We start from the raw sequence: 27,151 nt of genomic DNA on the forward strand, positions 1-27,151 counted from the left end.
CGCCGAGGGGGGAGCCCGCGCCGCAGCTTCCTGCCCCCGGCCCAGCCCTCTGGCCCCGGCGGCCTGCAGCCTGACTTCCTCCCCCCACCCCGCAGCTCGCCGCCCGGCTCCTCGGACGGGGCCGCCCCGATGGGACGCCGCGCCCCGGCCCTCGCGCGCCGCTGAGCCGAGCGCCGCCGAGCCGAGCCCGCGCCGCCGCCGCCCGCCGCTGCCCAGCTCGCCCCCCCGCAGCCCCTGCCCCCAGGCCCGGAGCCGCGTCCCCGGCCCCCCGGAAAGCTGGATTTCCGAGGCTGGAGGCGCCTGGCCGACTGGGTGGGGACCACCATGGGCAACGCGGCCGGCAGCGCGGAGCAGCCCGCGGGCCCCGCCGCGCCGTCCCCCAAGCAGCCCGCGGCGCCCAAGCAGCCGATGCCCGCGGCCCGAGAGCTGGAGGAGAGGTTTAACCGGGTTCTGGTGAGTGTGACCCGCCGCGCGCTGGGCGCGGGCGGGGGGCTCCAGGGGCTCGGCACGCGTCCGCGCCCCCGGGGGCTCAGGTACCGCTTGGAGATCCCCGGCCCGGTGGCTGCCCCTACAGGGGGTGGGAGTGACAGTGGCTTCTTTCAGAGTGACTTAGCACTCCCCCCCCCAAAACTTTCTTCTGCAGTCGCCCAGTCTGCCGCCCCAAGACACCCCCTTCCCCGGCGCTCCTGGGTCTACAGGTCTAAACAAAAATGTCCTGCGAGGAAGTTGGGAGCCCGGCACGCAAGGGGGGTCCTGGGGCATCCCTTTCCGCGCTGCACGCAGGCCCAGCCATGGGGCGCAGGTCTGGAGCATCTGCTTGTGTCTCCGGGCCAAAGACGGAAGGGTTACATTTTAACGTCCTGGGAGCTGGAGACCGAGTTCAGGTGTTTGGTCCTGATTCGTTCGTGCCTGGGCTACTGGGAGCTGGGTCCTCAGATCATGCAGAGGGAGTGTCTGTGCAGGAGAGATTGCCTGTGGGTCCTTATCTTGGACATTTCCTCCAGCCCACTGAAGGGATTAAGGTTAGGAGGGGTGGGGTCAGGATGGGTTGGTCTCTCTGGCTTGGGGTGGTGCAGAATCCTGGAACCACCCCCCAACCCCGCTATCACCTGCTGGAGGAATTGGGGGGCTTGGAGACTAGGCCCCTGGGGAGAGAGCCATCAGCTCAGGCTGAGCCTGGACGCAGTCAGGATGTGTTTGGGGAGGGGCTCCCGAGCAAAATCAGGGCTCCCTAAGACCTGGTGGGAGGCAGAAGTAGGGAGGGGGAAGGGCCACTCATTCTCACTTCCCTCTCCCTACCTCAGCCCTGTCCCAGGCTTCCTTCTCTAACTAATTGCCTGGTGGCCTGTCTGCTGTCAGCTCCCTTGCTGGACTCTGGGTGACAGGCGAATGAGGCTGTGCTTTTTCCCAGGGGCACTTTGCAGCCTAAGCAGGCAGGCACTGCAGGTCTGAGGGAGGGGGCCCAGGGGAGGTGCAGGCAGGCGAGCGATGCTGGCCCGCGGCAGTGCTCAGTCTGGTGTCCCCTCCATCTCCTTGACATCATTTCCCCTCCCTTGGCCAGTCATTGGGCAGTACTCGCCAGATCCTCTGCATGGCCCCTCATAAGAGTTCCTAGAAATCTTGGCTGCCCCCTCCCAGAAGGAAGGCTAGGAGGGGTTTGGAGGAGCTATCGGGTGGGGTGGGGTCTGGTCTATCCTTGTGAAGGTACTTTGCTTGATTAGGGGAGAGGGAGGGACTCTGAGAGACACCTCACACGGGGCAGGCCCTGATTACCCCATCTCCCCACCTGCTTTCCTTTCCCCAAACCCATGGCCTGGCAAAGCTGAGCTGAGCTGAGCAGATGGGGGAGGGGAGGAGAATGAGGAGAGACAGTCTCTGGGGGTCCATCTGGGGAGCCTGAGTTGGTGGTGGATCCCTGGACCCCTGCCAGCCTGATGGGGGGGTAGGATATGAGTCTGTCTTTCCCCCCAAGTGTGTGTCTGTGGACAGGGGTGGGACAGGCCATCAGGGTGAGGTGCGGGCCCCAGTCCACTCTCTGTTATACGCACACTAGTGGGGAGGAGCGGTATGAATAATTCAGACCAGTGGGAAATCCAAAAGTCAAATGGTGAGGTTCTGATGCATGTGTAGTTCTTGATTGCCCTGCTTGTGTTTTGGCCTTAGCTCTGATTGGCTGAGTCTGATGCTAATCGCCATGGGGAGTCCCTGAGTACCAGGGTGTGGAGGGTGGAGGCCCAGAGCCGGGTCTTAGAGGGTGTCTTGGTGGAGAAAGCAGCAGTAACTGGGTAGGAATCTAGGGTGGCAGCACCCACTGGGGCTCAGCTTTCCACCCCAGCCCACAGCACCCCAGTGTGTTTATATTTGGCCTTCTTTCTGGGGAGGGATCAGCCTGTCCCTTGTCCTGTGTGAGCAGAACACACCCCACCCAAGTTCGCTTGGCTAAGAACCTGGCTCCCCTCACTCTCCACCAACAGGGGCATGAGCCCCGCCCTGGGGTGACAGCCTCGCCCCCGCCTGCAGCTGCCTGGGCTAAGTATTTGGCTAACCCCGCGGGCCTGGCAAGCAATATCGCAGGGCGCGTCTCCATCAGAGCCTGCCTCTGTGGCCAGAGTGGAGTCCTGTCCATAGTGAATGTCTACGTGGAGAAGAGCCTCCGACTGCTGAGAGTGATGGGCCCACCACCCGCCAGGAATCCCCGAGTCTTGATGGCAAACGCATAGGCCCTTCGGATATGGTCACATGGCCCCAGGGGAGCTCTTCCTTTTGCTTAATCGCAGCCATTTGGTCCCTGGTGGGGAGTAGGATCCTGAGACCCAAAATCACTCCTTGGCTCCTGGCTGTGGGACCCATCTTGTGGGTGAAGGGCGCCCCCCCCCAAGGCCTACCCCTAGACAGGAGATGGAGCTTGCTCTCCCTTTCCCCACCATGACCTTTCTCCCATGTGGGTGGTGGGGGGCTAATTTTCTAAGGAGGCTGTGAGAGAGAGGGGTGCCCCTGCTTAAAATGGGGGTGGGGAGAAAGAGCAGGTTGAGCCAGGGTTTCCTGCTGCGCCTTAGCAACAGTGGAGGAGTGATGGCTGCCCAGAGACACGGGCCTGTTGTGATGGTGGGAAAACCAGCCCGCCAGACTCCACGCTCTCGCCTCTCCTGCGCCGGGCCCAAGGCTCGTGTCTTCCCAGACCTTCCCCTGGAAGGGTCGGGGTTTGGGATGACAAGGCACTCTTTCCAGGCCTTCCAGAAGTTCCATGCTTACGGCCAGGCATAGGACACCCCTGATCTGTCTGGTCAGGGAGGAGCCTGTGACCTTGGGACCAAGGGACCAAGGGAAGGTGTCCCGGACGTTGTGCTTGAGGCCGAGGGTGATGCTGATCCACATGGTTCGGAGGCCGAACCATTCGGAGACGAGTTTGCCTGCTGGGGCCTGGCCCCCTGGGCTGCCCTTAGCATGTGCCCAGGGACGTAGACATTTGGGGAGGCTGTGGGAGGAGGTGAGGACAGCCTCATGCAGGGTGTGGATCCTGGAAGTCCTGCTTTCAGCTGGACCCCTTCCCCGAACAGCAGAGGTAGACTCCATTATGTTGGCCAGCGCTCTTCTCTGGGGCGAGGCAGATGAAGTTCGGGGAGGGGTAGCTGTAGGGGTGCTCAGGCCCTGGACCTCTCATCTCTGGGGTGTCTTACATGGAGGATCCCAACGGGGCTGGGGCCGTGTGGGCAGATGATGGCCTGGACAGGTACTGTGGGGTGACATTCTTAGCAGGCAGGGCTGGCACACGCTGACCCAGGAAACCCAAGGATGTGGTAAGCATGATTCACAGGGACATCTGGGGCCCGTTGGCAAAGAGCTGGGTAAGATGGGCAGGAGCAGGTGGGGCTGCTCTGGGGGCTACCTCTGCACTTTTCCTGGGAGCATGGGGCCCTGGAAGGTGGCTCAGGCGTCCCCGCCTCTGAGGGGGGCAAGGGTTACTCTCGGGAAAAGCAGACTAGCTTCCTGAGCTCTGAGGTCATTACGCTGGGGGCTTGGATTTTGTCTTTGCCACTTATTACCTGGGTGACCTTGAGCAAGTTACTTGACCTCTCTGAACTTCAGTTTTGCCCACGGGTAGAAAGAGAATGCTGCTGGCCCAGGCTGGCCTCCTGGGATTGTTGAAAGATTAAGTAGAGTTTGCGTGACCCAGAGCAAGTGCTCCAGAAACTCTCCCCGACCGTGAGGAAGCAGATAGGGTCCTCTCCATATTGGAGGCCTTCTAGGCCCCTCTGGACTGTGCCTTTCCCCTCTTCCCACCTCCATTACCGAGACCCACCAAGGTTGCCAACGTCAGCCATCACAGGCCAGGCTGCCCTCGCTGCCATCGTGCAGGTCAGCAACAGTGGGGCCTAGACCCAAAACTGCCTGGTGGCCGGAAACCACGAGAGGGAGGGCCCACCTCTCCTGGAGGGTGGGGCAGTGGTGGTAACTAGCTGTGTGCACATGGGGAGGGGGTGGGGAGGCCTCCACTTCCCTCTGAGAGACGGTGTGCTGGGGGGGTTCCCCAGTGAGTAAGAGCTCAGTGTGGGCAACAACAGGAAGCGTAGGGTGCTGGGTGGCAGGAAATGGGGCTGGCTGTTCCTGGTTCCTCAGACGGCGGACCGGGCCCAGCCTGTCTGAAGACCCCTGGGGGTTCGGGACCCACGTTTCTCGCTGCCCTCAGTGAGAAGGAAACTGAGTCTTCTTACCAGCTTGCCAGGCAGGTCAGCTTGGGCAAGCGACTTAATCATTCTCTGTCTCAGTTTCCCATTTGTGAACTGGAGATCATCATAGTATTTCCTGTGCAAGCTTCTTTTTGAGGTTTAAATGAGTCAGTAGATAGAAACCACTTGGAATGGCACTTAGCACAGAGTGGACGTTTGGGGAATGTGTACTGTTGGTGCTGTAATTCTCCCACCGGCTTAGATCAGCTGGGCAGTCCCTGCTGTCCTGGCTCTCCCACCTGGCTTGCCCCTTGTCCCTGCCATGGGGACCCTTCAACCCTGATGGGAGAAGCTGTGAGCTTTTTGGGGTTCTCAACACCTAATCCTGGGCCAGTAACTCCAGAGTCCTCCTCTAAGTCTGGGATTGCCTAGAACTGCCCCAGAAAATCTATATACTGGAACTTTAAAACGTGAACAAAATGGATTGTGTTTGGAGATGCACTGAGAGCTCTAAAACCAAGGTTGAGGCCATGGAGAGGTGGGCGGAGGGGAGATGGATGGGGAAGTGGGGGCTGGGGGACACTTCCTGGCTTCTGGGCCCATCAGGCTGTGGAGGCCCTGTAGGGCTGGTCTGAGACTGGGCTTGGTACCCAAGTTCAAGGGCATTCTGGGACTCAAAGGGCCAGACGTCATGAGGAGAAGGTGGGCAGGTGGGTTGGGACATAGTCTGAGCTCAAGCTGAAAGTGAAACCGGAGGGTGTGGCTGTGTCCAGATGCAGACGGAGCCCGTCAGTCTCCAGGGAGACCTCTCCAGATGTCAGCACTTGGGGGAGAGTGGGTCAAGGCAGTGCTTGCAAGGGGCTGGTCTTGGGGGAGTGAGGCTGGAGGCCCCTCTTGCCCCTGGAGAGGAAGGGACGGGGGAGGGGAGAACGATCCCCATACATTCTAACAGGAAGGTTTGGAAATCAGCTCCTTTTCTCGGCCACGCCCTCAAAGATGGATCTTTTCTCCCTCTTTCTCTGACTCAAAGCCTCAAGGGCAACAGGGAAAGGGGGGCTGGAGGGTCAGTTCATTCTTGGCCAAGCCTCAGAGACAGGTCTGTTGGCTCTGGACGTTTTCACAAACTTCTGCTCATCCCACCGGCCCTCACCTCGGGGTCTTCGGTGGACTCCTCCCACCCCCCAATCTGTGAAACCCCTCTGCGCAGTGTGCATCACTGGAGAGTATTATTACATCAAAACACAGCTTCTCACTGGGTATTTCCGGGAGCTCTGGGAGCCGCGAGGCAGAAGGGAAATGTGCCTATTTTCCGGAGGAGGAGGCTGAGGCTCAAGGAGACAGAGGAGTCGTCAGGCTAGGTGGGCCCAGAAGCTGGATGTCCTGAATCCAGCCCGGGCTCTTCCTCCCCCCAGGTCCCCTCACGGGAGGCAAGTGTTTCTCCCCACTCCCCCCCGCCCCACACCTGGACCTCCCTGACCTTTCCCGTCCCACGTGAGCGCTGTCCGCCAACCTTGGACTTGTCTCTCAGCCCCCGGCCCCGTGGTACCGCCTCCTTGCCGAGGGCCCTGGGTCTGGGGTCTGGGGTCTGCAGCCGTTTCCCAGGAGGGTTTCACTCCACCCTGAGTGAGTGGCATCTTCTGGCTCCTCTCACGCTCCTTAGGGTACCTGTCTCCCCGGTGGGCACAGCCGAGGAGCAGCGGCTAATTAGTGCTCAGCGCTGTCAGAGCTATTTCTGATTTCCGAGCCTAAATTTAGCCTGTCTGGCAGGCTGGCACGTAGCCCCTGGGGCTTGAGCACGCCCAGGTGGGGAAGGGGCAAAGGAGTGGCCTGCCCTCCACCACTGTCGGGACAGGTGGGCCCCACGGCAGAGGCCTCCCCCTCCCCGGGAGTAACCACGGGGCGGCCCCGGGGGAGTGGGCCAGGGCGCTGGTTCGGAATCAGCTCCGGGCTCAAAGCCAGCCTGGCTCCCCGCTTCCTGGCTTGGTGACCTTGGGCAGGTCGTTAAACTCATCTGTCCTTGCACCTGTAAGATGGGACGGGTGGTGCGGACGGTGGTGGTGAGGCTGTCCCCCGCGGGGAGGGCTCAGAGCAGAGCATTAGTTAGCATTAGCTGCTGCCTCTAGAAGTGCCACTGGGCCCATTCCAGGAACCAGACGGGTCCCTGGGGTGGGTGAGGGCCCGGAAAGACCCATGTTGGGAAGCGGCTGTCCCCTGTAAGGCTCAGTGGCTGGGGCTCAGCCACCTCCCTCACTCCTCCTCACCCCCCTTCCCCGCCACCCCCTCTCTCCTCTGAGTCGGCCACGCTCCAAGTTTCCCTGACATTGGCTGCCTCCCAGCCTCCCCCTTCCCCCTGAGCCTCGCCCCACTCTGCCCTGCTGCACCCTGGATCTCTGTGGAGATCTAGGAAAGAGAGAGACAGGGATGGAGAAGGGTCCGAGGGAGGCCTTGCCCTCAGCTCCAAGGGCCCTTCCTGGGCGATCAGTCAGTGGTGGCAGGAGCCGTTCTGGCTACTGGTGGCTTGGGGGAGGGCAGCAGAGGAGACAGCAGCGGTTTCCTCAATCCAGGGGCTCACTTTCGCAATGGGGAGAAGAATGACGTACCCCCATCCCCAGCTGGCCTGGGGGGCCCGGTGGGTAGGCCCTTTCACCTCTCAAGTGGGGCACCCGCCGGAAAGCTTGGGCAATGGGGCCTGAGAGCAGCCAGCTTCCTGTTGTCTGGGACTGACCTAAGGCAGTGATTTTTGGGGGTGAGGTCTGGCCAGAGCCCCAGAACTAGGCCCAGCGCCCCAGCGAGGAAGCTGGCTGCAGAGCCTCGGGTGGGTGTGGCCCCCTCTGTGCTCCAGCTGTGGCCCCCTCTCAGGCCCTTGTGACCGAGGCTATGTAGTGACCCACCCGAGCTGGTGACAGGGGCCCTCTGACTCTGGGCTGGGGATCCCTGGGGACTCCCACATCCCCAGTGGGACGGAACTCCTTGAGGGCAAGAACTCTCTTGGGGCCTGACGCCTAGGAGACCCTCTTTTAGCCTGGGGTTTACTGAATTGGGGTAGACTGGCGTCGTCTTCTGTGTCTATTAGGAAGACACGCCAAGTTCAGGGGGGCCAGGGATCCCCTGGTGCTGGCAGCACCGGGCAGGACCCTACACCCGCCCTGTGAGGGAGAAGCTGGACGGGCACGGCTGTGGCTGGGGGAGGAGGACCAGGCAGAGCAATGCTGACCTTTCTTAGCTCCTGAGGAGAGTCCCAGCCTGGGCCACCAGCACCACAGAACCAGCATGCTGGCTGCCGGCCCCAGTTCCTGTGGCTGGGTGACCTTCCCCAGGAATCCCCCCCCTGCCCCTCCAGCCGTGATGCGCCTGCTTGGAGTTCCCTGCCTGTCTGACACGCTCCCTTGACTTGTCTCAGTCTCCTCCTTCTAGAAGGGATGAGGAGGGAGGGCGCTGGAGAGGGATGAGGAGGACACAGCTGTTTCCACCCTGGCAAGAGGTTTCCTGGTGTTTGTGACATTGGTGCCCTGGGCCAGGGCCGCACGTAGTCCCCGTGGTGTCTGGTGGCACGCAGGAGTGGGGCACAATGGGGCCTGGCTGGGGATGGATCCCGCCCAAATGCAAGAAGAGATGGTACCCTCTTATTGCACATGGGGAAGTGACCAGAGGTGCCGGGGGCCCCGGGAAGTTAGGCTGAGAACCCATGCCCTTACCATCACGGCCGACGTGCGGGGAGGTGGTGTACGGATGACAGAGCCCGGGCCCTGGGGTCAGGCAGCCTCAGGGCCAAATCCCAGTGTCGCTTTCTAGCTTTGGGCCTCGGTTTTCTCATTGGCTAATCTACTTATCTCCTGGCAAGAGAGGGTGACAGGGATTCACGAGGATGACAGATCTCCTAGGGAGCTGACCCCATGCCTTGCCCCTCACATTGGGGCCCCAGGCTCCGGGTCCTTACCTTGTCCTCCCCCTCCCCAGAACTGCATGAACTTGCCCCCGGACAAAGTGCAGCTGCTGAGCCAGTATGACAACGAGAAGAAGTGGGAGCTCATTTGTGACCAGGTGGGTACCAGCCCCTTCCGGCATCAGGGTGCCCTGCCCTGGCCAGGCTGGGGCTGGCAGGAGGGGGGGCACTGCCACGCTGCTGGGAGGGCCAAGACCCTGCCCAGAGGCCTGTGTAGCATCTGCACAGGGTGCTGGGGGTGTCTTCAAGACTCTACAGTCTCCTTCTCTTGGACATGGGCCTCTCCAAGGACCTTATGAGTCCCTAGCAGGGCTGGGTCTGCCCTCTGAAGAGCTGGCAGGGGCTAGTGCGGGGCGCTGGCCAATCCAGCCGGGCCATGTCACCGTCCTCCTTGCTGGGCTTCTTGGAGCAGGCTCTTTTGACCCTCCAGCTCTGGGCTGGGGAGGAGAGGGGGCAACCCCAGGGTTGGGCCTCTTTGACCCCATGGGAGGTGAGGAGGAAGGGACAGCATCCCCGTCCTTCTTTTGCTTGGGCCCAGAGGAACTGGTGTCAACCAAGCAACAGCCCGAAGGTGACCAGTTCCCAAGTGGCAGAGCAAGAACTAGAAGCCCTGTCTCCTGGTGCTCGGTCCTGGGCTTTGCACCGGCACCTGGGTTTGCACCTTTGCGGCTCACCGGGTGCCCCTGCCTCTCCGGCTCCTAGGGCTGCTGTCTGTGGTGGCAGGGAAGACCCCTCTGGCGCTGCTGGGCCAGGGTGGGGACCTCGTTCAGTGAGGGAGGGAGGCCGGGGGTGGGGAGGTGGGGAGCAAGGAGCCTCCCCTGGGAGCCAGCGCTGGGCCTTCGGCTCCTGCTAACGGACTGCAATGGGATAAGCAGGCTGTGCAGGAGTCTGGCGGGTAAGGGCTGGGCCCAGGCGGCAGGGTGAGCAGCTGCTTCCAGAGGCCTTGGGGCTGGGGTAGGGGTCCCTGCCCGCCCCCCCGCCACCAGGGCGGGGTGTGTGACTGTAGTCACGCCTCCAAACCCCACCTCAGGACCGCGCTAGGGCTGTGGCTCGTGAGGCCAGCGTGGGGAGCGAAGGTCCGGGACTCGGGCCTTTTAAAGCAGCCTGGTGGGTGGTTTGGTTAGATCTCTAGTATTTCAGAGGGGCCTTCAGATAGCCTGGGACCCGGGGTCAGAGCTGAGGACGGGATTCGGGGCAAGGGCTGGGGTAACTCTCGCTGTTGCCCTGTTCACCCCACTCTGTCTCCCCAGGAGAAGTTTCAAGTCAAGAACCCTCCCACCGCCTATATCCAGAAGCTGAAGAGCTACCTGGATACCGGTGGGGCCAGCCGCAAGGGAGCGACGGACTGGATGTCTAACCTGGGGGTATATGTCTCCCCCTTTTTCTCTGGCCCTCCCCCCCGCCACACCTTCCGAGCTCTGGGCAGTTAGAGTAACTGTGTGAATAACCTTTCTGGTGGCCTTTGTGGGTATGTGTATGAATGTGCGCGTATACTTTGAGGGGATTGAGGGGGCCCTGGGCAGGCTCCCTTGCCTAGCTGCGGAGGCTTACACGGGTCCACTCATGTGCACTGTGCAGCGTGTGTGCACGGGGTGGACGGGTGTGTACTACGTGTGTGCTTTCGTGTCCGCACATGGTTGTGAGTGTGTACCCTTGGGTCCACGTGTAGATGTGCGTGTGCATGCATGTGCGTGCGTGCACACGTGTGTGTGTAGCCCAGGTGTCCGTGTATGGATGTACCCAGGGTGGTGGGGGTGCTCAGGCTTCACCCACCAGACTCTCCTGTTCTTGGTCCCAGTTTAAGAGGCGAGTTCAGGAGTCCACACAGGTGCTGCGGGAGCTGGAGATCTCCCTGAGAACAAACCACATTGGGTGAGCAAGGGCTCAGATTTCCCTCTTGGGGGCCTCGGAGAGCTCTGTCCCCAGGCAGCTCCTGGGGCTTCCCCCTGCTATTCCCCCGTCACCCCCCAACACCCCCCATCCCCGCATAGGCCGTGCCTGCGGGGCCCCTCTGGGTTGGGGTGTCCAGCACAGCTTCCCTGCCTCCTCTCCTGCCTACCCTCTGTTTACCCCTTGAGGCATGGCGGGGCCATGGGTCCTACCTGAGCCCCCTAGCACCCTCTAGCCTCACTGGGTCTTTTGAGGTTGGGGCTGGCTGGTGTCTCGGGCGTGGGGTGGGGGATGAGCAGCCCCGGGGCCCTGGCCGTGCCTGTTCTGTGCCCAGTCTGGGCAGGACCTCGCTCCTGGCTGGAACTCAGGGAGCCCTGTGCCCTGCAGGTGGGTGGAGGAGTTCCTCAACGAGGAGAACCGCGGCCTGGATGTGCTCCTTGAGTACCTGGCCTTTGCCCAGTGCTCTGTCACGTAAGCCTCCTGCCCCGGCCTCACGCTGCTTCTCAGAGCCCTGGTCCGTGCTTCCCTGTACGTCATCCATGCCTCCGGCCACGTCCATGCGGTGCCGCCCCAGCCCACCCTGGGCTCACGCACACCGCACCCGCGCGGTGGGTGATGTCCCTTCCTCAGGGCCTGCATGGACAGGGAGGGATGTGGCCTGGGGTGGCCAGCTGGGACCTGGGTGGCTTACTCTTCTGTTCCATCATTCCCTGGCCCCCTCCTCTGCCCAGCACAGCACCGAGCACAGCCCCTGATCTCCCCTGCACCTACCTCTCTCCCCTCAGCGCTCCCTGCCCTGCCCTCAAGGGCCCCTGCAGGGTGGGCCTTCAGCCCCACTCTAACCCCTGCAGGTATGACATGGAGAGCGCAGACAACGGGGTCCCCGGCTCAGAGAAGAGCAAGCCCCTGGAGCAGTCCGTGGAAGATCTCAGCAAGGGGCCGCCCTCGTCCTTGCCTCCCCAGCCCAAGAGCCGCCACCTGACCATCAAGTATGTGGGTCCCCTTGCAGGGTGGCAGGGGGAATAGAAGATTCACCCCTAGACCGTTGCACCCTGCCAGCCCCGCCCCAGGCCCTTGGGGGTGGTGGGAGGGGCAGCCTGGTATTGGGGGTCACAGTAAGGGCCTCGAGCAGGGCTTGAGAGATGGGTGTGTTAAGAAGCCTTCCAGGGATGGGCACCTAGGAACTGGAATCTGGGTGGGTCTGGGATAAGGAAGGTGTTTCTGGGTTGGTGAGACCTCCCTTGTACCTATCTAACCCCCTCTTCTTTCCTGTGCGGCCTCCAGGTGCCCCCCCTCTCCCCGGTACGTAGCCACCTGGGGGCAGGTGCATGCCTGGTTGGCTCCCTGGGTGGGGGTGGGGTTCGGTGGGGTGTTCAGCTGACACCCCTGGGTTCACCTGCTGTGGATAGGCCACCCCACCCTAATGCAGGACATCCTGCGGGGAGGCGGGGAGAGGGAAGAAGACAGCCCTGGGGCCTCATGTGGACCCCCAGCTTCCATCCTTCCAACTTTGGTCTTAGGGACCTACTTCATATTAAGCCCCAAACTCTCACAATATGTTCCTTTGTTTGCTCATTCATTCACTCATTTAACAAATATTTTCTAGCATTTCCTATATATCAGGCATGGTAGCAGGTGCTCAGGAGAGAGAGAGATCACCCTGGCTTTGGGAGCCCTTGGTCTAGAAGGGGACAATGTTGGACAGGCTATCATGGAGGTGTGACCAGGAGCTCTGAGAGGGGAGGTGGCTACCTCCCGGGGCATCAGGAAGGTCTTCCAGAAGAGAGAGCACTGGAACTATGTCTTGCAGATGGATACAGGCTTTACAGGCAGTGATGGGGACAGGGAGGGGCATTCCAGGTGGAAGGAACAGCATGAGCAAAGACTCAGGCATATCTGAGCAATGACGGAAGAAGGACGATGTGGCAGATGGAGGGAGGTGGTAGGGCTTCCCAGTGTTGTTGGAAACACAATAGAATTGTCAAGAGGCACTGATGTGGAAGTCATGATGGGCAGTTCTGCAACAAGGAAAAACAAATACATATTTTTTAGCAAAGAATTATCAAGGACGCTCTTAGCACTTACTATGTATCAGGCACTGTTCTAAGCTCATTTCATAGTCCCCAAAACCCTATCAGGAAGGTACTATTATTACCATTCCTGTTTTACAAATGAGGAAACTGAGGCACAGGGTGATTAAGTAAACTTGCCTAGTAAGTGGTGGTCGGGGATTTGAACCCAGGCAGTCTGAATTCAGAGTTGGCCTTTCAAGATGGCCGATTAGCCCATGAGGCTGGGAGCGCCACCTTGTGGAGAGCATTTCCATGGTGATTTCCAGGCTTTGGCTGTCTTCCCTCTATAGGCTGTCTACCCCCACAACACAGCAACCCTTTTTGATGCCAAGTTGCTGTTAAGGGTCTTTGCCTTCCTGAAGCCCCTCCGTACCCCCTTGCAGCATGCCAGGCCCAAGGCCTCGGGACCAAGGAAGCCTTCCTGCCCTCAGCCGGCCTCTTTGGGTGGGTGGGTGGGAATCAATGGCCTAATGTTCCAGATGTGCCTTGTGGGGGGGGGAGGGGTTGTGGGAAGCCGGGTGTAGGACTCTGAGCCCTGCTGCCTCCCCCCTACTCCGCCCAGGCTGACCCCTGCCCACAGCAGGAAGGCCCTGCGGAATTCTCGCATCGTTAGCCAGAAGGATGACGTCCACGTGTGCATCATGTGCTTGCGCGCCATCATGAACTACCAGGTTGGTCAGCGAGCGTGAGGCACTGGGGGGCCCCGGGGGAGCTGGGCCCGTCCTCACTGGGGGCTGCCTAAGCCGCTGGGGTTCAGGGACCCACTGTCCCCCCCAGCCCCGACCTTGTTCCCTGCTGGAGAACCCTGGGGATGGGGGCTGTTGAGGGTCTTGAGGACGATGAGGCTTGAGGGGAAGCCCAGATTTCTGCCCCCTCCTGGTCAGGTCCCCTGGAGTACCCTGGACATGACTGGGTCAGGGACATGCCTCCTGTGGGGACCTAGGCACCCCCACCAGGGAAGGCTGAACACAGCGCCCTCAGGGACAGCCGCTCTGGGTGATTCTGTTTGGAGGAGTGGCTGGTGCGGCCAGTCCTCCTTCACTGAGCCGGCTGTTGAGGGCTCACTGTGTCCAAGGTGCCGAATCCTGACCCTGGCTTTCGAACAAAGGTATTTAAAAAGAGGGGCCAGGCTCTGGCCGCCACAGAAAAGGCTGTGGTTGGCTCTGAAGAACTTCCCAAGCCTGAGGGCAGTGGGAGACCAGGAGGCAATGGCCCTGCCCAGTAGTCTGGCAGTCCTGGGGGTCTGCCTGGAGGAGCTGACCTTTCCTCTCTCGCCAGTCTGGCTTCAGCCTCGTCATGACCCACCCAGCCTGTGTCAATGAGATTGCTCTGAGCCTCAACAACAAGAACCCCAGGTGAGGTCTGGGCCCCTCACCTTTCTCCACGTCTAGATTCTCCTGCCACTTCACCCCTGGCTACTCTGCTCCCCCATTCTCAGGACTGCTGACCAGGCTCATCCCACCCCTACTCCCCATCAGCTGCCCTCCCTGCACTCCCAGAGCCAGGCCCACCCGCAGCCTTGCTGTGGGGCCTGCTTTCAAGGGGTAAATTGGCCCTCCTGTCCCCAGAACCAAGGCTCTGGTGCTGGAGCTGCTGGCGGCCGTGTGCCTGGTTCGAGGAGGGCATGACATCATCCTGGCGGCCTTTGACAACTTCAAGGAGGTACTGAAGCCCCCCCACCCCAACAGGTGCTTGCTCTCTGGGGTTGCTTGGAGTCCTGTGGCTGGCAGTTGCGGCCTCCGCTGGGGGCAGCTGGGAGTGTTGGGCAGGCATTTGGGGAGCACAGGGTGGGGATAATCTGGGATGGGGAAGCTTTAAAGGGCAGGAGCCAGGTCACGTAGGGGCACTGCCTGGGGCGATAAGGACATCTACGGGGATCTGCTGAACGTCTGACCCTCAGCCTGGCCAGATCCAAACTGGGCTTGGTCCATGCGTCTCCGGGTTGCATACATACGCCTCTGATGACTCTGGCTAAGTGGATGCATGAGAATATGATGCATAAGGTGGGGTACGGTCATTCATTCCCTTAATGACTATTTGTTGAGTGCCTACTATGTGTCAGGCATAGAGTGGGCACTTGGGATGCATCAGTGAGCAAAAGAAACAAAGAAGGCAGGGGAGGACAGATAATAAACAATATACTAAATGAGCAGATTATATAATGTATCTGAAAATGGTGGACACTCTGAGGAACAAGAGCAGGCTGCCAGAGGGGCAGGAGGAACGGGTCGCAGGGTGGACAGGGAGGCCTCCCGGAGATGGTGAAGCTTGAGCAAAGCTGTGAGGGAAGTGAGAGGCTTGGTGTGGTGGCGATCTCGAGTAAGAGCACACCAGGCGCACGGAACTGCAGGTGCAAAGGCCCTGAGGTGGGAAGGTGCTAGGACACCAGTGTGGCCAGTGCAGTAAGTGAAGGGAGGGCTGGGGGAGATGGAGAGGGAGGGGAGGTTTTGAGCAGAAGAGCGACGTGGCCTGACTTCGATTTAGTGGGGAGGAGCCCGTAGAAAGACAAGGGTGGTGGCTGGAAATGGCTTGGGAGGTGTGTCACTGGGGCCCTCATGACAGCCATTCTCCCCACCCAGGTGTGTGGGGAGCAGCACCGCTTCGAAAAGCTGATGGAATATTTCCAGAAAGAGGACAGCAACATTGACTTCATGGTGAGCTCGGGAGCCCAGGCCGGGCCTGGCCACCCTGGCCACCCTCGGTGTGAGGAGCAGCCTGGGGGCCGGGGTCTCCGGCTTCTGGGCTCTGCTCCTGCGAAGTATGAGGACTGAGTGGCTGGTCGGGGAAGGGTGGATGTCAGAGACAGGGAAGCTGGAGGGAGGGGACCTGGGGGAGAAATACGGGTAGGGCCAAAGCTGGGTTTGCTGAGTGAGAAATGGGGAAAAGGAGAGACTTGGGAGTAAATGGGGGACAGAAGGCACTGAGCACCCCCACCCGGAGGGTCACAGCTCTGCTTGTGGGCTCTGCTTCCCAGGTGGCCTGCATGCAGTTCATCAACATTGTGGTCCACTCCGTGGAGAACATGAACTTCCGTGTCTTCCTGCAATATGAGTTCACGCACCTGGGCCTGGACTTGTACTTGGAGGTGAGCCGTGCATCCCCCCGCTGGGACTTAACCACTCACCAACTGCAGAGTGTGGCTCTGTGCTTAGCAGCGTGGGTGTTGAGGTCAGGCAGATCTGGTTCAAATCCCGACTCTGCCTCTTCCAAGCCCATGTGACTTTGGATAGGTTTCTTCTTCTCTTGGAGTCTCATTTTTCCCATCTGTGAAACAAGAGAATCATAAAGGTAATAATGACTCTCAATAGAATGAGGCAGAACGTTTTCTGCCACCTTATAGGCACGTGGTCCATGGAGCTATTATCACAGGCACCGGAACAGGCTCTGGGTGGCCCTGGGTCTGTCTGGCTTTGGGAGCATCAGCGTCAGACAGGTTCTGACTGAAGCGCATAATGGGGAGCACGGAGATATTGGGCCACAGTGGGAGCTGGCTCATGTTGGATGCGTCCAGGTCCTAGAGGAGTTCCTTGCCCTGGGGACGGTAGGCAGAGGGGCTTGGCGCTTCCTGGTCCAGCCTGTGCAGAGAAGCTGCAGGTTCCCCGATTCCTTTGGGAGGCTTCTTGGAGGAGCAGGGCCTTTGGGATTGGATTTCTGAAAGCCAAAAGGTGAAAAGCTGGTGGGGGTGATATATCCATGCAGGGGAATATTATTCAGCCCTGTAAGGGAATGAAGTACTGATACATGCTACCACATGGAGGAACCTTAAAAGCATTATGCTAAGTGAAAGAAGCCAGACACAAAAGCCCCAAAACTGTATGATTCCTTTATATGAACGTCCAGAAGAGATAAATCCACAGGGGCAGAAGGTCGATTGGCAGTTGCCAGCGGTCGGGGGAGGAGCGAATAGGGACTGACTGCGAACAGGTACAGGGGTTCTTCTGGGGTGATGAAAATGTTCTGGAATTAGACAGTGGTGATGTTTGCACAACCCTGTGAATATACGAAAAACTACTGAATTCTATGCTTTAAAATAATGAATTTTATGGTATGTCAATTATATCTCAATAATAATAATGAAAAAGCACGCTGGGGCTCAGGCCCCTCCCTCTAGGCCCTAGGGGTGAGGGGGGCTCCTGGAAAGACCCCTCAGCTCCGGCCTCACCCTGCTCTTTCCGGCCGGGGCAGAGGCTGCGGCTCACCGAGAGTGACAAGCTGCAGGTGCAGATTCAAGCATACTTGGACAACGTTTTCGACGTGGGTGCGCTGCTGGAGGATACGGAGACCAAGAACGCGGTGCTGGAGCACATGGAGGAGCTGCAGGAGCAGGCGGCCCTGGTGAGAGCCGCTCCCCAGCTCGGCCCAGCCCATAGGAGGCCCCCGGGGCCTCGCACCGGCATCAGGCATTAGTTCTGGGTATGAGTAGCGGGTGGCTGTCTGCCTGGCCCCTGACTTGGACCTGAATCCAAATCTCGAATCCTGTGGCCTCCTTCTCAGTGAGCCTTCACTGGGCTCCTACCCTGCGGGACCTCCGAGGAAGGCAGGCCGCTCCTCTCCCGGCGCTCGGAGCCCACACCCTGGCTTGGGTAGAACTGGGTGCCTGGCGCCCGTCCTGGCCCAGTCTCTCTCCACCCACCTCCCTCCTCAGGGGTGCCTTGGTTCCTCCTCCCGGGAGAATGTTAGTGCCCTCAGGATCTCACCTACTTGGGTTCAAGTGCCAGGCTCAGCCCACCCGCTAGGCACGTCCGGAAGCCTCCCCCAGCCCTGCAGGCAGGCGTGCCTGCTGCCACCCCCTCAGTGCCCAGCGGCGGGTGGGGGCTCACCATGAGCTGTGCCACAGCTGACAGAGAAGCTTCGGGACGCGGAGAACGAATCCATGGCCAAGATCGCCGAGCTGGAAAAGCAGCTAAGCCAGGCTCGAAAGGAGTTGGAGACCCTGCGGGTGAGGCTGGGGGCTGAGGGGGCCGGGCCAGGGCCGGGCCAGGCTCGCAAGACCCGGCCCGGTGGGGCTTCTAGGCTTGACACTTCCTCTACTCGGGCAAGAGGGTGGGGGCTCTGTGCCGGGCCTGCTGGAGGCACTGACCTCCCCCCCCCCCCCCCGCCCCGGGGCTCACAGGAGCGCTTCAGCGAGTCGACCCCCATGGGCGCCTCCAGGCGTCCTCCTGAGCCTGAGAAAGTGCCTACCTCCGTCCCGGCGGCGCGGCCCTCGGCGCTCGAGCTGAAGGTGGAGGAGCTGCAGGAGAAGGGGTTAATCCGTATCGTGCGGGGGCCAGGGGATGCTGTCTCCATCGAGATCCTTCCGGTCGCTGTGGCAACTCCGAGCGGCAGTGACGCCCCGACTCCCCCCGGAGTGCCCACCGGCTCACCCAGCCCAGGTGCGCAGGAGCTTCGGGCTGGGTGCGGTGGGCGTGGGGGAATCGGGGTCTGGAAGGAGAGTGGGGAGACGTGGGTTCGGGGTTGTGGGCGTGGCTCAGGTGGTTGCGGGAGGGTAGACGGGGACCCAGTGCGCATGCGTAGGGAGGGGAGGCAGAGGCCAGAGCACCGAGGTCCAGAACTTGATACCCCCCTCCTTCTTCCCGTCTTGGGTTCTCGGTTCTCTCTCGGCTCAGAACTCCCACCTGCGGCAGAGCCGGCTCCCAGAGCAGCACCCCCACCGCCGCCTCCACCACCTCCACTTCCCGGCCTCCCCGACCAGCAGGAAGCCCCGCCTTCGGCACCCCCACTGTCCTCACCCCTCCCTGGCAGCTCCGAGCCCCCGCCCCCGCCGCCGCTGCCGGGAGACTTGCCGCCCCCACCCCCGCCCCCACCGCCGCCTCCCGGCACAGATGGACCCGTGCCTCCGCCGCCTCCAGGGGGTCCCTCTGGAGGGTCCGGCCCTGAGATGGGCCCAGGTGAGTGGACCGCCCAGGGCTGGGGGCAGATATGGAGGTGCCCGGACCTCAGTGTCCTCCAGGACCTTGTGTACGGGGGCCTCCTATTTCCTTCTGCCTGTCCTGTCAGGCCTCTCTGGGCCCTGGGTCCCGCCAACGACCCCACCCTCACCTCCCCAGTGCTCACCACTCTCTCCCTGTCCCAGGAGTGAAGGCCAAGAAACCCATACAGACCAAGTTCAGAATGCCACTCTTAAACTGGGTAGCCCTGAAACCCAACCAGATCACGGGCACTGTCTTCACTGAGCTCAATGACGAGAAGGTGCTGCAGGTGAGTGTGGCCCTGTCTTGCTTCCAGTGTGGGCGCCAGGGGAGAGGGGACTTGCCTGGATCATGCTAGGGCATCTCCTTCACCCTATTGTATGGATGAGGGCATGGAGGCCCAGGGATGGGTGTTAAACTAGTGGATTGTTAAGATACATGGATTAGTGTATCTGATAGGCAGTATGTCCTGACTCCCCTGGAGGCTTTCCCCTCACTCATTGTAGAGGGCACATCTGGCCTCCGGTCTGGCCTCTCCTCCTTTTAAGCTTCTTTCCCACCACCCCCACAGGCAACCAGGGTTTCAACTCTTTTTTTTTTTTTTTAAGAGGGAGTAGGGTGGAGTGCAGGGGTGGGGCAGAGGAAGAGGGGGAGAGAGAGTCCCAAGCAAACTCCAAGCTCAGCGAGGAGCCCAATGTGGGGCTCAGTCTCACAACCATGAGATCATGACCTGAGCCAAAATCAAGAGTCAGATGCTCAACCAACGGAGACACCCAGGCACCTCCAGCCCTTCTAATTCTACTTTTAGTTTTCCAAAAGGAATGTGTTCTCTTGCCTCCAGGCCATTGCTCATGCTGTTCCTTCTGCCTGGAATGCCCTTCCCTTTCCCCTTTTTACCCCCGGCCAATTCAGCTTTTCCTTCAGCTGTAAGGGCTTGGAGTCTGGGTCCCCAGTGTTGGGTACTGCTCTTCCTCCTCGATGCTCTCTGTACTTCCCCTATATCCCCCATCAGGGCTTGTGGTCAAGCCGGGTTACTGGTTTGTTTCTCTGCTGGTGGTGTGGTCAGAGCTGGATAGCTGGTTCAGCCAGGAATATATCAGACCCCAGCCCGCCCAGCCCCACCTCCTCTCCCTGTGCCCTCAGGAGCTAGACATGAGTGACTTTGAGGAGCAGTTCAAGACTAAGTCCCAAGGTCCCAGCCTGGACCTCAGTGCTCTCAAGGGTAAGGCAGCCCAGAAGGCCCCCAGCAAGGCCACCCTCATCGAGGCCAACCGGGCCAAGAACCTGGCGATCACCTTGCGCAAGGGCAACCTGGGGGCTGACCGCATCTGCCAGGCCATTGAGACGTGAGTACCTCTGCCCTGTACTTGTGAGTAGCCCAGCCCCTCTACTAGGCCAGGGTCATCAGGCATCTGGTAAAAGAGTCCCAACTACTTCATGCTAACCCTGGTCAGGGAGTAGGGCTGGGAACCTTGTTCCCATTTTCAGGCCAAGAAAACTGAGGCCATAGTGTGAGTCCACGCCCAGACTGAGACATTCCCGTTTCCTCCCTGCTTCCTTGCCCAGCTGTGGGCACTCAGGCCCAGGCATTTACAGCTGGGCCTCTGGCACTGATGTATGATAGGGACCTCTGGCTTCCCAGCTCCCAACTTCCCTGACTCCTACCTCTTGGTCCCTGAAGCTATTGGCAAAGAGCAAATACTGAAGTTCATTTATTCAATCGAGGTAGTGGGGTGGGGGTATAGTCCTGCCCTCGAGAACTGGTGGGTATAGAGCGATAACTACCCCACCTTCCACCAGGTACGACCTACAGGCCCTTGGCCTGGACTTCCTGGAGCTGCTGACCCGCTTCCTGCCCACGGAGTACGAGCGTAGCCTGATCGCCCGCTTCGAGCAGGAGCAGCGACCCATGGAGGAGCTGTCGGAGGAGGACCGCTTCATGCTCCGCTTCAACCGCATCCCGCGCCTGCCCGAGCGCATGGCCACGCTCACCTTCCTGGGCAACTTTCCGGATACTGTCCAGCTGCTGATGCCGGTGTGGGCGGGGCAGGCAGAGCGGTGTGGGCGGGGCAGGGCGGTGTGGGCGGGGCAGGCAGGGCGCCGTGTTCTGGGTTGGGCATGCGAGGCGGCAGCTAGCAGCCTCCGCGGGGAGAGGGCATGTAGGAGTACTTGAGCCTCCCATGGGCTTGCCCCCCACCCTGCCCCAACTTATCTTGCCTCTCCAATTGCACCCCCAGCAACTGAATGCCATAATTGCAGCCTCAATGTCCATCAAGTCCTCTGACAAACTCCGCCAGATCCTGGAGGTGAGAGCCCGGGGCAAGGGCCTGGGAAGTGGGGCCCACTCATGACTCCTCGCCTGTTCTGGGTCGTGTGAGGGGGAGACCCCGGCCTTGCCCTGCATTCCTAGGATGCAACAGATATGTTCCCAACTCTCACATGGAAAGACAAAGCTAAGACAGGGTGGAGGTCCTGTCTACAACAGTGCGCCTTAGACTCCTCCTGAGGGCTGAGCCCCCTCGGGATCACTGTGTGATTAGCAGAGCGCCCACACCTGCTCAGTGGAGTCTAGTGGAGGTCCCGGGAGCCAGTAGAAATGGCTGTTAGATAGACGGTGACATCACAGCCGAGGGGATGTCAGCCACGCAGTTCTGGGTGGGAACAGCAGAGGGCAACACTGGGTATGCTAGGGGGCACCTGGCTGGCTCAGTCGATTGAGTATTATAAGACTTTTTTTTTCAGTTTATAATTATTTATTTAAGAAATCTCTACACTACACCAAATGTGGGACTCGAACTCATGACCCTAAGATCAAGAGTCGCATGTTCCTCCAGCTGAGCCAGCCAGGCGCCCCAAGCATGTGACTCTTGATCTCGGGGTTGTGGGTTCGAGCCCCACGTTGGGTGTGGACATTACTTAAAAATAAAATCTTAGGGCGCCTGGGTGGCTCAGTTGGTTAAGCGACTGCCTTCGGCTCAGGTCATGATCCTGGAGTCCCTGGATCGAGTCCCGCATCAGGCTCCCTGCTCGGCAGGGAGTCTGCTTCTCCCTCTGACCCTCCCCCCTCTCATGTGCTCTCTCTCTCTCATTCTCTCTGTCTCAAATAAATAAATAAAATCTTTAAAAAAAAATAAAAATAAAAATAAAAAATAAAATCTTAAAAACATTGGGGAGGCCAGGCACGTATGTCAGACAGCTACACACGCGTGTACATGGTCATGGACCTGAGGGGCCTGCGCAGGAGTCTAGTGCGGGCTGAGCGTGTGGGGCTTGCTTTTCGCCACATTTTCTTGTGTAGTTTATACTTGAGGGGGTTCCCTCAGCCCCAGCACCTGCTGAGCATCCCCCTCCCCCCCAGATTGTCCTGGCCTTTGGCAACTACATGAACAGCAGCAAGCGTGGGGCAGCCTATGGCTTCCGGCTCCAGAGCCTGGATGTGGTGAGGAGCACAAGGAGGGGTTCCCTGGCCTGGGGGATGGGGGACAGCGGTGGCCTGCGGCTGACAACAGGCCTGCATGCAGCTGCTGGAGATGAAGTCGACTGACCGCAAGCAGACGCTGTTGCACTACCTGGTGAAGGTCATTGCCGAGAAGTACCCACAGCTCACAGGCTTCCACAGTGACCTGCACTTCTTGGACAAGGCAGGCTCAGGTATTGGTGCAGGTACTCCTTCCTGGGCGGGGAGGGGCTCTGCCCTGGGGGCTGATAGGGGTTGAGAAAAAGTGAGGGGACCACAGGATGTCATTGGACGGGAATGCCACCTCTCTGATTCCCTGCCTCTGTGCTGCCCACCCCCCCCAGTGTCCTTGGACAGCATCCTAGGGGATGTGCGCTCCCTGCAGCGAGGCCTGGAGTTGACCCAGCGAGAGTTTGTGCGGCAGGACGACTGCATGGTGCTCAAGGAGTTCCTGAGGTCCAACTCGCCCACCATGGATAAACTGCTGGCAGACAGCAAGACCGCTCAGGTGGGCCGGGGCTGGCCGGGCCCTGGAGATGGGGTGGTGGTGGTGGGGGGGGGGGGATGAAATGGGGGAGGGGGCAGGGGGCCCACCTGCCTGGAGGAGCAGAGATGAAGTGGCCAGTGTCTTAAAGGCACATGGAGCTCCAAGGGGTCGTGCTGGTGGGGCTGACAGGCTGTGCCCACAGGAGGCCTACGAGTCCGTGGTGGAGTACTTCGGAGAGAACCCCAAGACCACGTCCCCCTCCATGTTCTTTTCCCTTTTTAGCCGCTTCATCAAGGCCTACAAGGTATGTGTGTCTGGTGGGCAGGCTGGGACCCCTGCGGGGCATTTTGGCCTCTCCACCTGGGCAGTGTGGAGGGTGGGGGACGCTTCTGTCTGGGGGTAGGATAAGACTCCCCTCACGGAGACCCACCTTGGCCCCCCAGAAAGCTGAACAGGAGGTGGAACAGTGGAAGAAGGAGACAGTAACCCAGGAGGCAGGTGCCGACGCCCCCGGCAAAGAAGAAGCCCCAGCACCCAAGGTAGGCAGCTGCGCCTGAGCTTGGCACTTTGCAGGGATCCTCATCCCAAAGATCTGGCCCTCTTCCGTACCCTCATTTCTGTGAACAGACCCTGCCCAAGGTGAGGACGGTGCCCCAGCAGCCTGGGATGGATGGGAAGGGCTTCCTCCTGCTCCAGCCTGCTGTGGGGGACCAGGCAGACAGATGTTCTAGGGTCTGGTGGCCTGGGGAGAGGGGATCCTGGAGTTGGAGCTACTCACCTTCCATGCCCTACCCCCCCCATCACCACCCAAGGCCCGGAGGCAGCAGATGGACCTCATCTCCGAGCTGAAGCGGAAGCAGCAGAAGGAGCCACTTATCTATGAGAGTGACCGCGACGGGGCCATTGAAGATATCATCACAGGTGAGGCTTTGGCTGGGCCTGTCCTATCCTCTCTCCGTCCTTCTAATGCTGTCCTCCTCCCTCTCCCCACTCTAGGGGTCTGGCTGTCTCACTGCTTCTTGCTACTTTTTCTGTCTTTTTTCCTTTCTCTCCCCCCTCCTCCCTCCCAACCCTCAGTGCTCAAGACGGTGCCCTTCACGGCCCGCACTGGCAAGCGGACGTCCAGGCTCCTCTGTGAGGCCAGCCTGGGAGAAGAGATCCCTCTCTAGCCCCCAGGTACCTGGGTAGCCTGGCCTGTGATCCCAGAAGCTGCCCACAACCCTGGGGGCCCCTTGGGGGACTGGATCATGCCACCCTCCCTTGGGCCATGCGTGGCTGGGGTGTGCTTGAGCGGGGTCTGGTAAACATAGGTCCCTCCCCACATGCACACCACCTGGGTCCCTACAATGGGGAGGCAGACTCCTAGCCCCGGGGCAGACTTCAGAAGGTAAGTGTCTCTCCTCTTGGCTGCCAGATCTGCGGAACCAGCCCTACATCCGTGCAGACACAGGCCGCAGAAGTGCTCGTCGGCGCCCCCCGGGACCCCCCATGCAGGTCACCTCGGACCTCTCGCTGTAACCGCTCTTTCTGGCAGATGGACTCAGTGGGGAGTGGGGGGTGGTGGCAAGCCGGGGCTCAGGGGCTCAAGGAAGGTGGTCCTCAGCTCGGCTGGGCCGGGCAGCCCCCTCTGCTGCTGCCGCCGTTCTCCGAGATGGTCCCACCTCAAGTGGTCGGGCGCGGGGGCGTGGGGGGGACAGCATCGCCGGCCCCTCCCCCAAATGCTGCGTGCAGCACCCCTCTCCCCCTAATAGCCATACTTAGCCTCAGCCGGAGCCTGGCCTGTAACTTATAAAGTGCAACCTCGCGCTCCACCCCCAGCTCCGGGAACTCTCCATAACCTTATTTTTATACAAGATTAATAAAGATGTTTGCAAAAGATCCGCGTCCGCTCTGTGCCCCGCCCCACCACACGCAGCCCGTTTTGCTCCGCAAACGCTTTACTTTTTCATAGCAGGTTTCTGCACACAGGCTGGCGAAGGGGAGAAGGGCTGCTTCTGCACTAGAGTTGGGGGGGAGGGAGTCATCTTCGCGGGGCGCAGATAGTCTAGTGGCTGGCCCACGAACTCTGTGGGAGGGCAGAGGGGGCGTGCGGAGGATCAAGCCGGCAGCTCCCGTTTAGAGACTCTGGATTAGCCCCACCTCAGTCCTCCTTTCTACCCGCCCCGCCCCATTTCCGCCTCCTATCTGGGTACCTGCCCCTTTTTCTTAGGCTCCGTCCTAGCCTTGGTCAAGCCCTGCGTGATCCCAGATTACTTCGCCGGCCTCCTCCGGGTTTCCCGGAGTCCGGCTCCCACTCTTCGCCGGCCCCGCCCCAGCCCCGCCCCCGCCCCGCCCCCGCCCCGCCCCCTCCCTCTGCTCTCACCCGGGCTGAGAGACCTCCGGGTGGGCGCGAGCTTGTGGCGGCTGGAGTGGCAGGACTTGGGAAGTCGGACGTCGGGGCGCGGGGCTCGGGGCCGCATCCAGTCTTCTGGGGGTGTCCGCCCCGCCAAGTTAGGTATCTGAGAGTAGGGGCTGCGCGCACCTGGCCCGGGGAAAGCGGCGGGGCGGGGGGGGAGGAGGAAAAGGAGAGGCTAGTCCTGACAGCAGGTCCCGAGGGAGGGTCCCCCCTCGGCGGGTCCCCGCCTGGCCCGGGGCGCACCCGCTTTGTGCAGTCTGTGCAGCGAGCGCTCCAGCTCGGCGCCGGAGAGGCCGCTGAGGCGCGCGGCCTGGCAGAAGAAGGTGAGGCCGGCGTGAGTGCGCACGGTGACAGTGTGGCCGCGGGAGCGGCCCCTCCAGCCCGGGTTCAGCCGCAGAGCCCGCTGCTTCTTGGTGTAGTAGCTTGAGGGGACAGGTGGGGGGCAGCCTCGTCAGACACCGCCTCCCCCAGTCCTCTCCATCTCACAGGACAGGAAGCCACAGGAAACTGCCCCAGACTTCAGGGCTCCCGTCTCCCTCAGGGGATCCCTGCACGGGGCAGCATCTGCTCCCCCATCCTGGGTCCTGAAGCTGGGGACATGGGCCTACCTCATCACTTCCTGCACCACCTTGCGGGGCAAGAAGCCTTGGCTCATCAACTTGAACAGCATCTCTAAGAACAGGGTTTGCAGGCCCTGGGGGTCACAGAACCGGCTGTTCCTCACCTGGCCTGGGGGCAGAGATCATGGGGGAGTGTGAGGAGGAGCCTCCCCCAGTCCTGGCCGTTCCCACCCCACCAGCCTTGCCCCTCACCCAGGCACTGAGCCAGGCGGTGGCTGTCAGTAAGGACACCCAGGAAGTCTTTGAAGCTTACAGTTCCGTCACCTGGGAAGAGAGAGAGGAGGGGGTGCTGTGGGGGCCTCCCCTGCAGAAGGCCCACCCTGCATATGCTTTAGGGGTGTCTTTGCATCTCCTTCCAGACATTAGAGAATCCAGTCTCCCCTCCAGCCAAATGTCAACCCCAGTGGAATGGGGGAGAAATAGCCCTTGCCCTTGGGGATCCCCAAATCAGGATGATTAACACAGCAAAAATTTTTAGGGGCTACGGGATAGGTGTGTTGATCAGAGCAGGATTCCTGGAAGAGGGAACTTTAAGATAGGACCAGGCCGGGGATTCTGTGGGCAAAGGAGACACTGTCCAGGGCTAGAAGTGAGGGAGGACAAGAGGCCAGGGATGGGAGCACCCACCATCCAAGTCTGCCTGCTGCAGAGCCTCACACATCTCCTGTGGGCTCAGCTGGATGCCCACATTGCGCAGGGCGGCTTTCATGCTGCGCATGTCCACAGTGCCTGTCGGGCTGGAGCTGAAGAGTTTGAAGATCTCCTGGAAGGCTGCGGGCAGGGAGGGAGGCAGGCAGCAAGGTGAACCACACACAAGGGCCCGGAGATCTGCCCACTCTAGCTCAGAACGGTCCTGAAGACTTGGGTCACTCCCACTGCTGGGGCATTATGACATTGAAAGAACACCACTGGCTACTGTGTGTTGGCACTTGTCAAGTCCCCATTCAAGTCTCATGTTTGGACATGTTTGTATGAAAAGACATTCAACACTTAATGTCCAAGGTCCCACCACCAGTAGACTGGGCAGTGTTGGGCTCTGGACTCGGGCTCTGGAGCTGCAGTGCTCTGAGGCTCCTGGAGCCCTGCTGGCACCTGGCGGGGAGCAGGCCCTGAAGATTACTGGTGGTGAGTGAAATGGCTGCTTTGAGGGGCCCCCGCCAGGGGTACCGTGGCTTTGGGGCCCTCAAATGTAGACCCAACAGCCCCAGATTCCGGGAGGGGCGGGGAACTCAGATTATTTTTCCCCATCCTCTCTCCCAATTTCCTTCCTCCCTTCCTCTTTCATCTTTCATGTGTTCTGTCCATCCATCCATCCATCCATCCATCCATCCATCCATCTCTCTCTCTCTCTCTCTCTCTCACACACACACACACACACACACACACACACACACACACACATATCAGTGAGCCCTGGAACTGGAAAGATTAGCCAGTTAGACTGCCACTGGGGACAGTTACAATACGATCACCAACTTCTCACAATGACCCCAGTCTCTGGGGAGGTGGCCCTGTGCTGTTCCTCTCCTCCTCCCCCGCTCCCAGCCCGGGGCCCTCACCCGCCAGCAGCCGGGCTGTCAGGGGCAGCAGATTCTCGTCCGCAGAGCTGCTTCAGGAGGAAGAGGGTGGAAAGGACTTTGCACCTGCTGCACAGAGATGCCAGGGCCAGGCAGGCCTTACCCCTAACCCCGCGCCTCTGGCCTGGTCTCCG

General features: G+C 60.5%; 2 protein-coding genes across 3 annotated transcripts; one reads left to right on the forward strand and one right to left on the reverse strand.

Annotated features, from left to right (window-relative positions):
• The first annotated feature begins 235 nt into the window (after positions 1-235).
• On the forward strand, positions 236-24,303 carry FMNL1 (formin like 1). 2 transcript variants are annotated; one of them, XM_035027325.1, is made up of 27 exons: positions 236-453; positions 8,625-8,708; positions 9,861-9,974; positions 10,409-10,482; positions 10,888-10,971; positions 11,352-11,489; positions 11,785-11,802; positions 13,135-13,243; positions 13,851-13,927; positions 14,141-14,234; positions 15,152-15,226; positions 15,547-15,657; positions 16,758-16,907; positions 17,410-17,511; positions 17,686-17,944; positions 18,179-18,460; positions 18,646-18,770; positions 19,625-19,827; positions 20,282-20,516; positions 20,719-20,787; positions 21,840-21,920; positions 22,003-22,132; positions 22,283-22,446; positions 22,628-22,729; positions 22,869-22,964; positions 23,238-23,346; positions 23,840-24,303. In XM_035027325.1, the coding sequence occupies exons 1-27, from the start codon at positions 325-327 to the stop codon at positions 23,941-23,943; spliced, it is 3,318 nt and encodes a 1,105-aa protein (XP_034883216.1). In that variant the 5' UTR covers positions 236-324; the 3' UTR covers positions 23,944-24,303. The 2 variants fall into 2 exon arrangements, with proteins under 2 accessions (XP_034883216.1, XP_034883217.1); XM_035027326.1 differs by lacking the exon at positions 11,785-11,802 and having other exon boundaries at positions 325-453.
• LOC118025161 (EF-hand calcium-binding domain-containing protein 3-like) lies at positions 24,245-27,045 on the reverse strand (the record flags this gene model as incomplete). The annotated part of the gene is made up of 7 exons (XM_035027486.1): positions 24,245-24,490; positions 24,788-24,946; positions 25,064-25,242; positions 25,429-25,549; positions 25,633-25,704; positions 26,068-26,211; positions 27,000-27,045. Coding segments are annotated over 7 exons (849 nt in total), but the record flags the coding sequence as incomplete, so codon positions are not given.
• Positions 27,046-27,151: the final 106 nt, after the last annotated feature.

The sequence above is a fragment of the Mirounga leonina genome, unplaced genomic scaffold (genome assembly GCF_011800145.1).
Source record: "Mirounga leonina isolate KUSES-001 unplaced genomic scaffold, KU_Mleo_1.0 Mir_200, whole genome shotgun sequence".
Lineage (NCBI taxonomy): Eukaryota > Metazoa > Chordata > Mammalia > Carnivora > Phocidae > Mirounga > Mirounga leonina.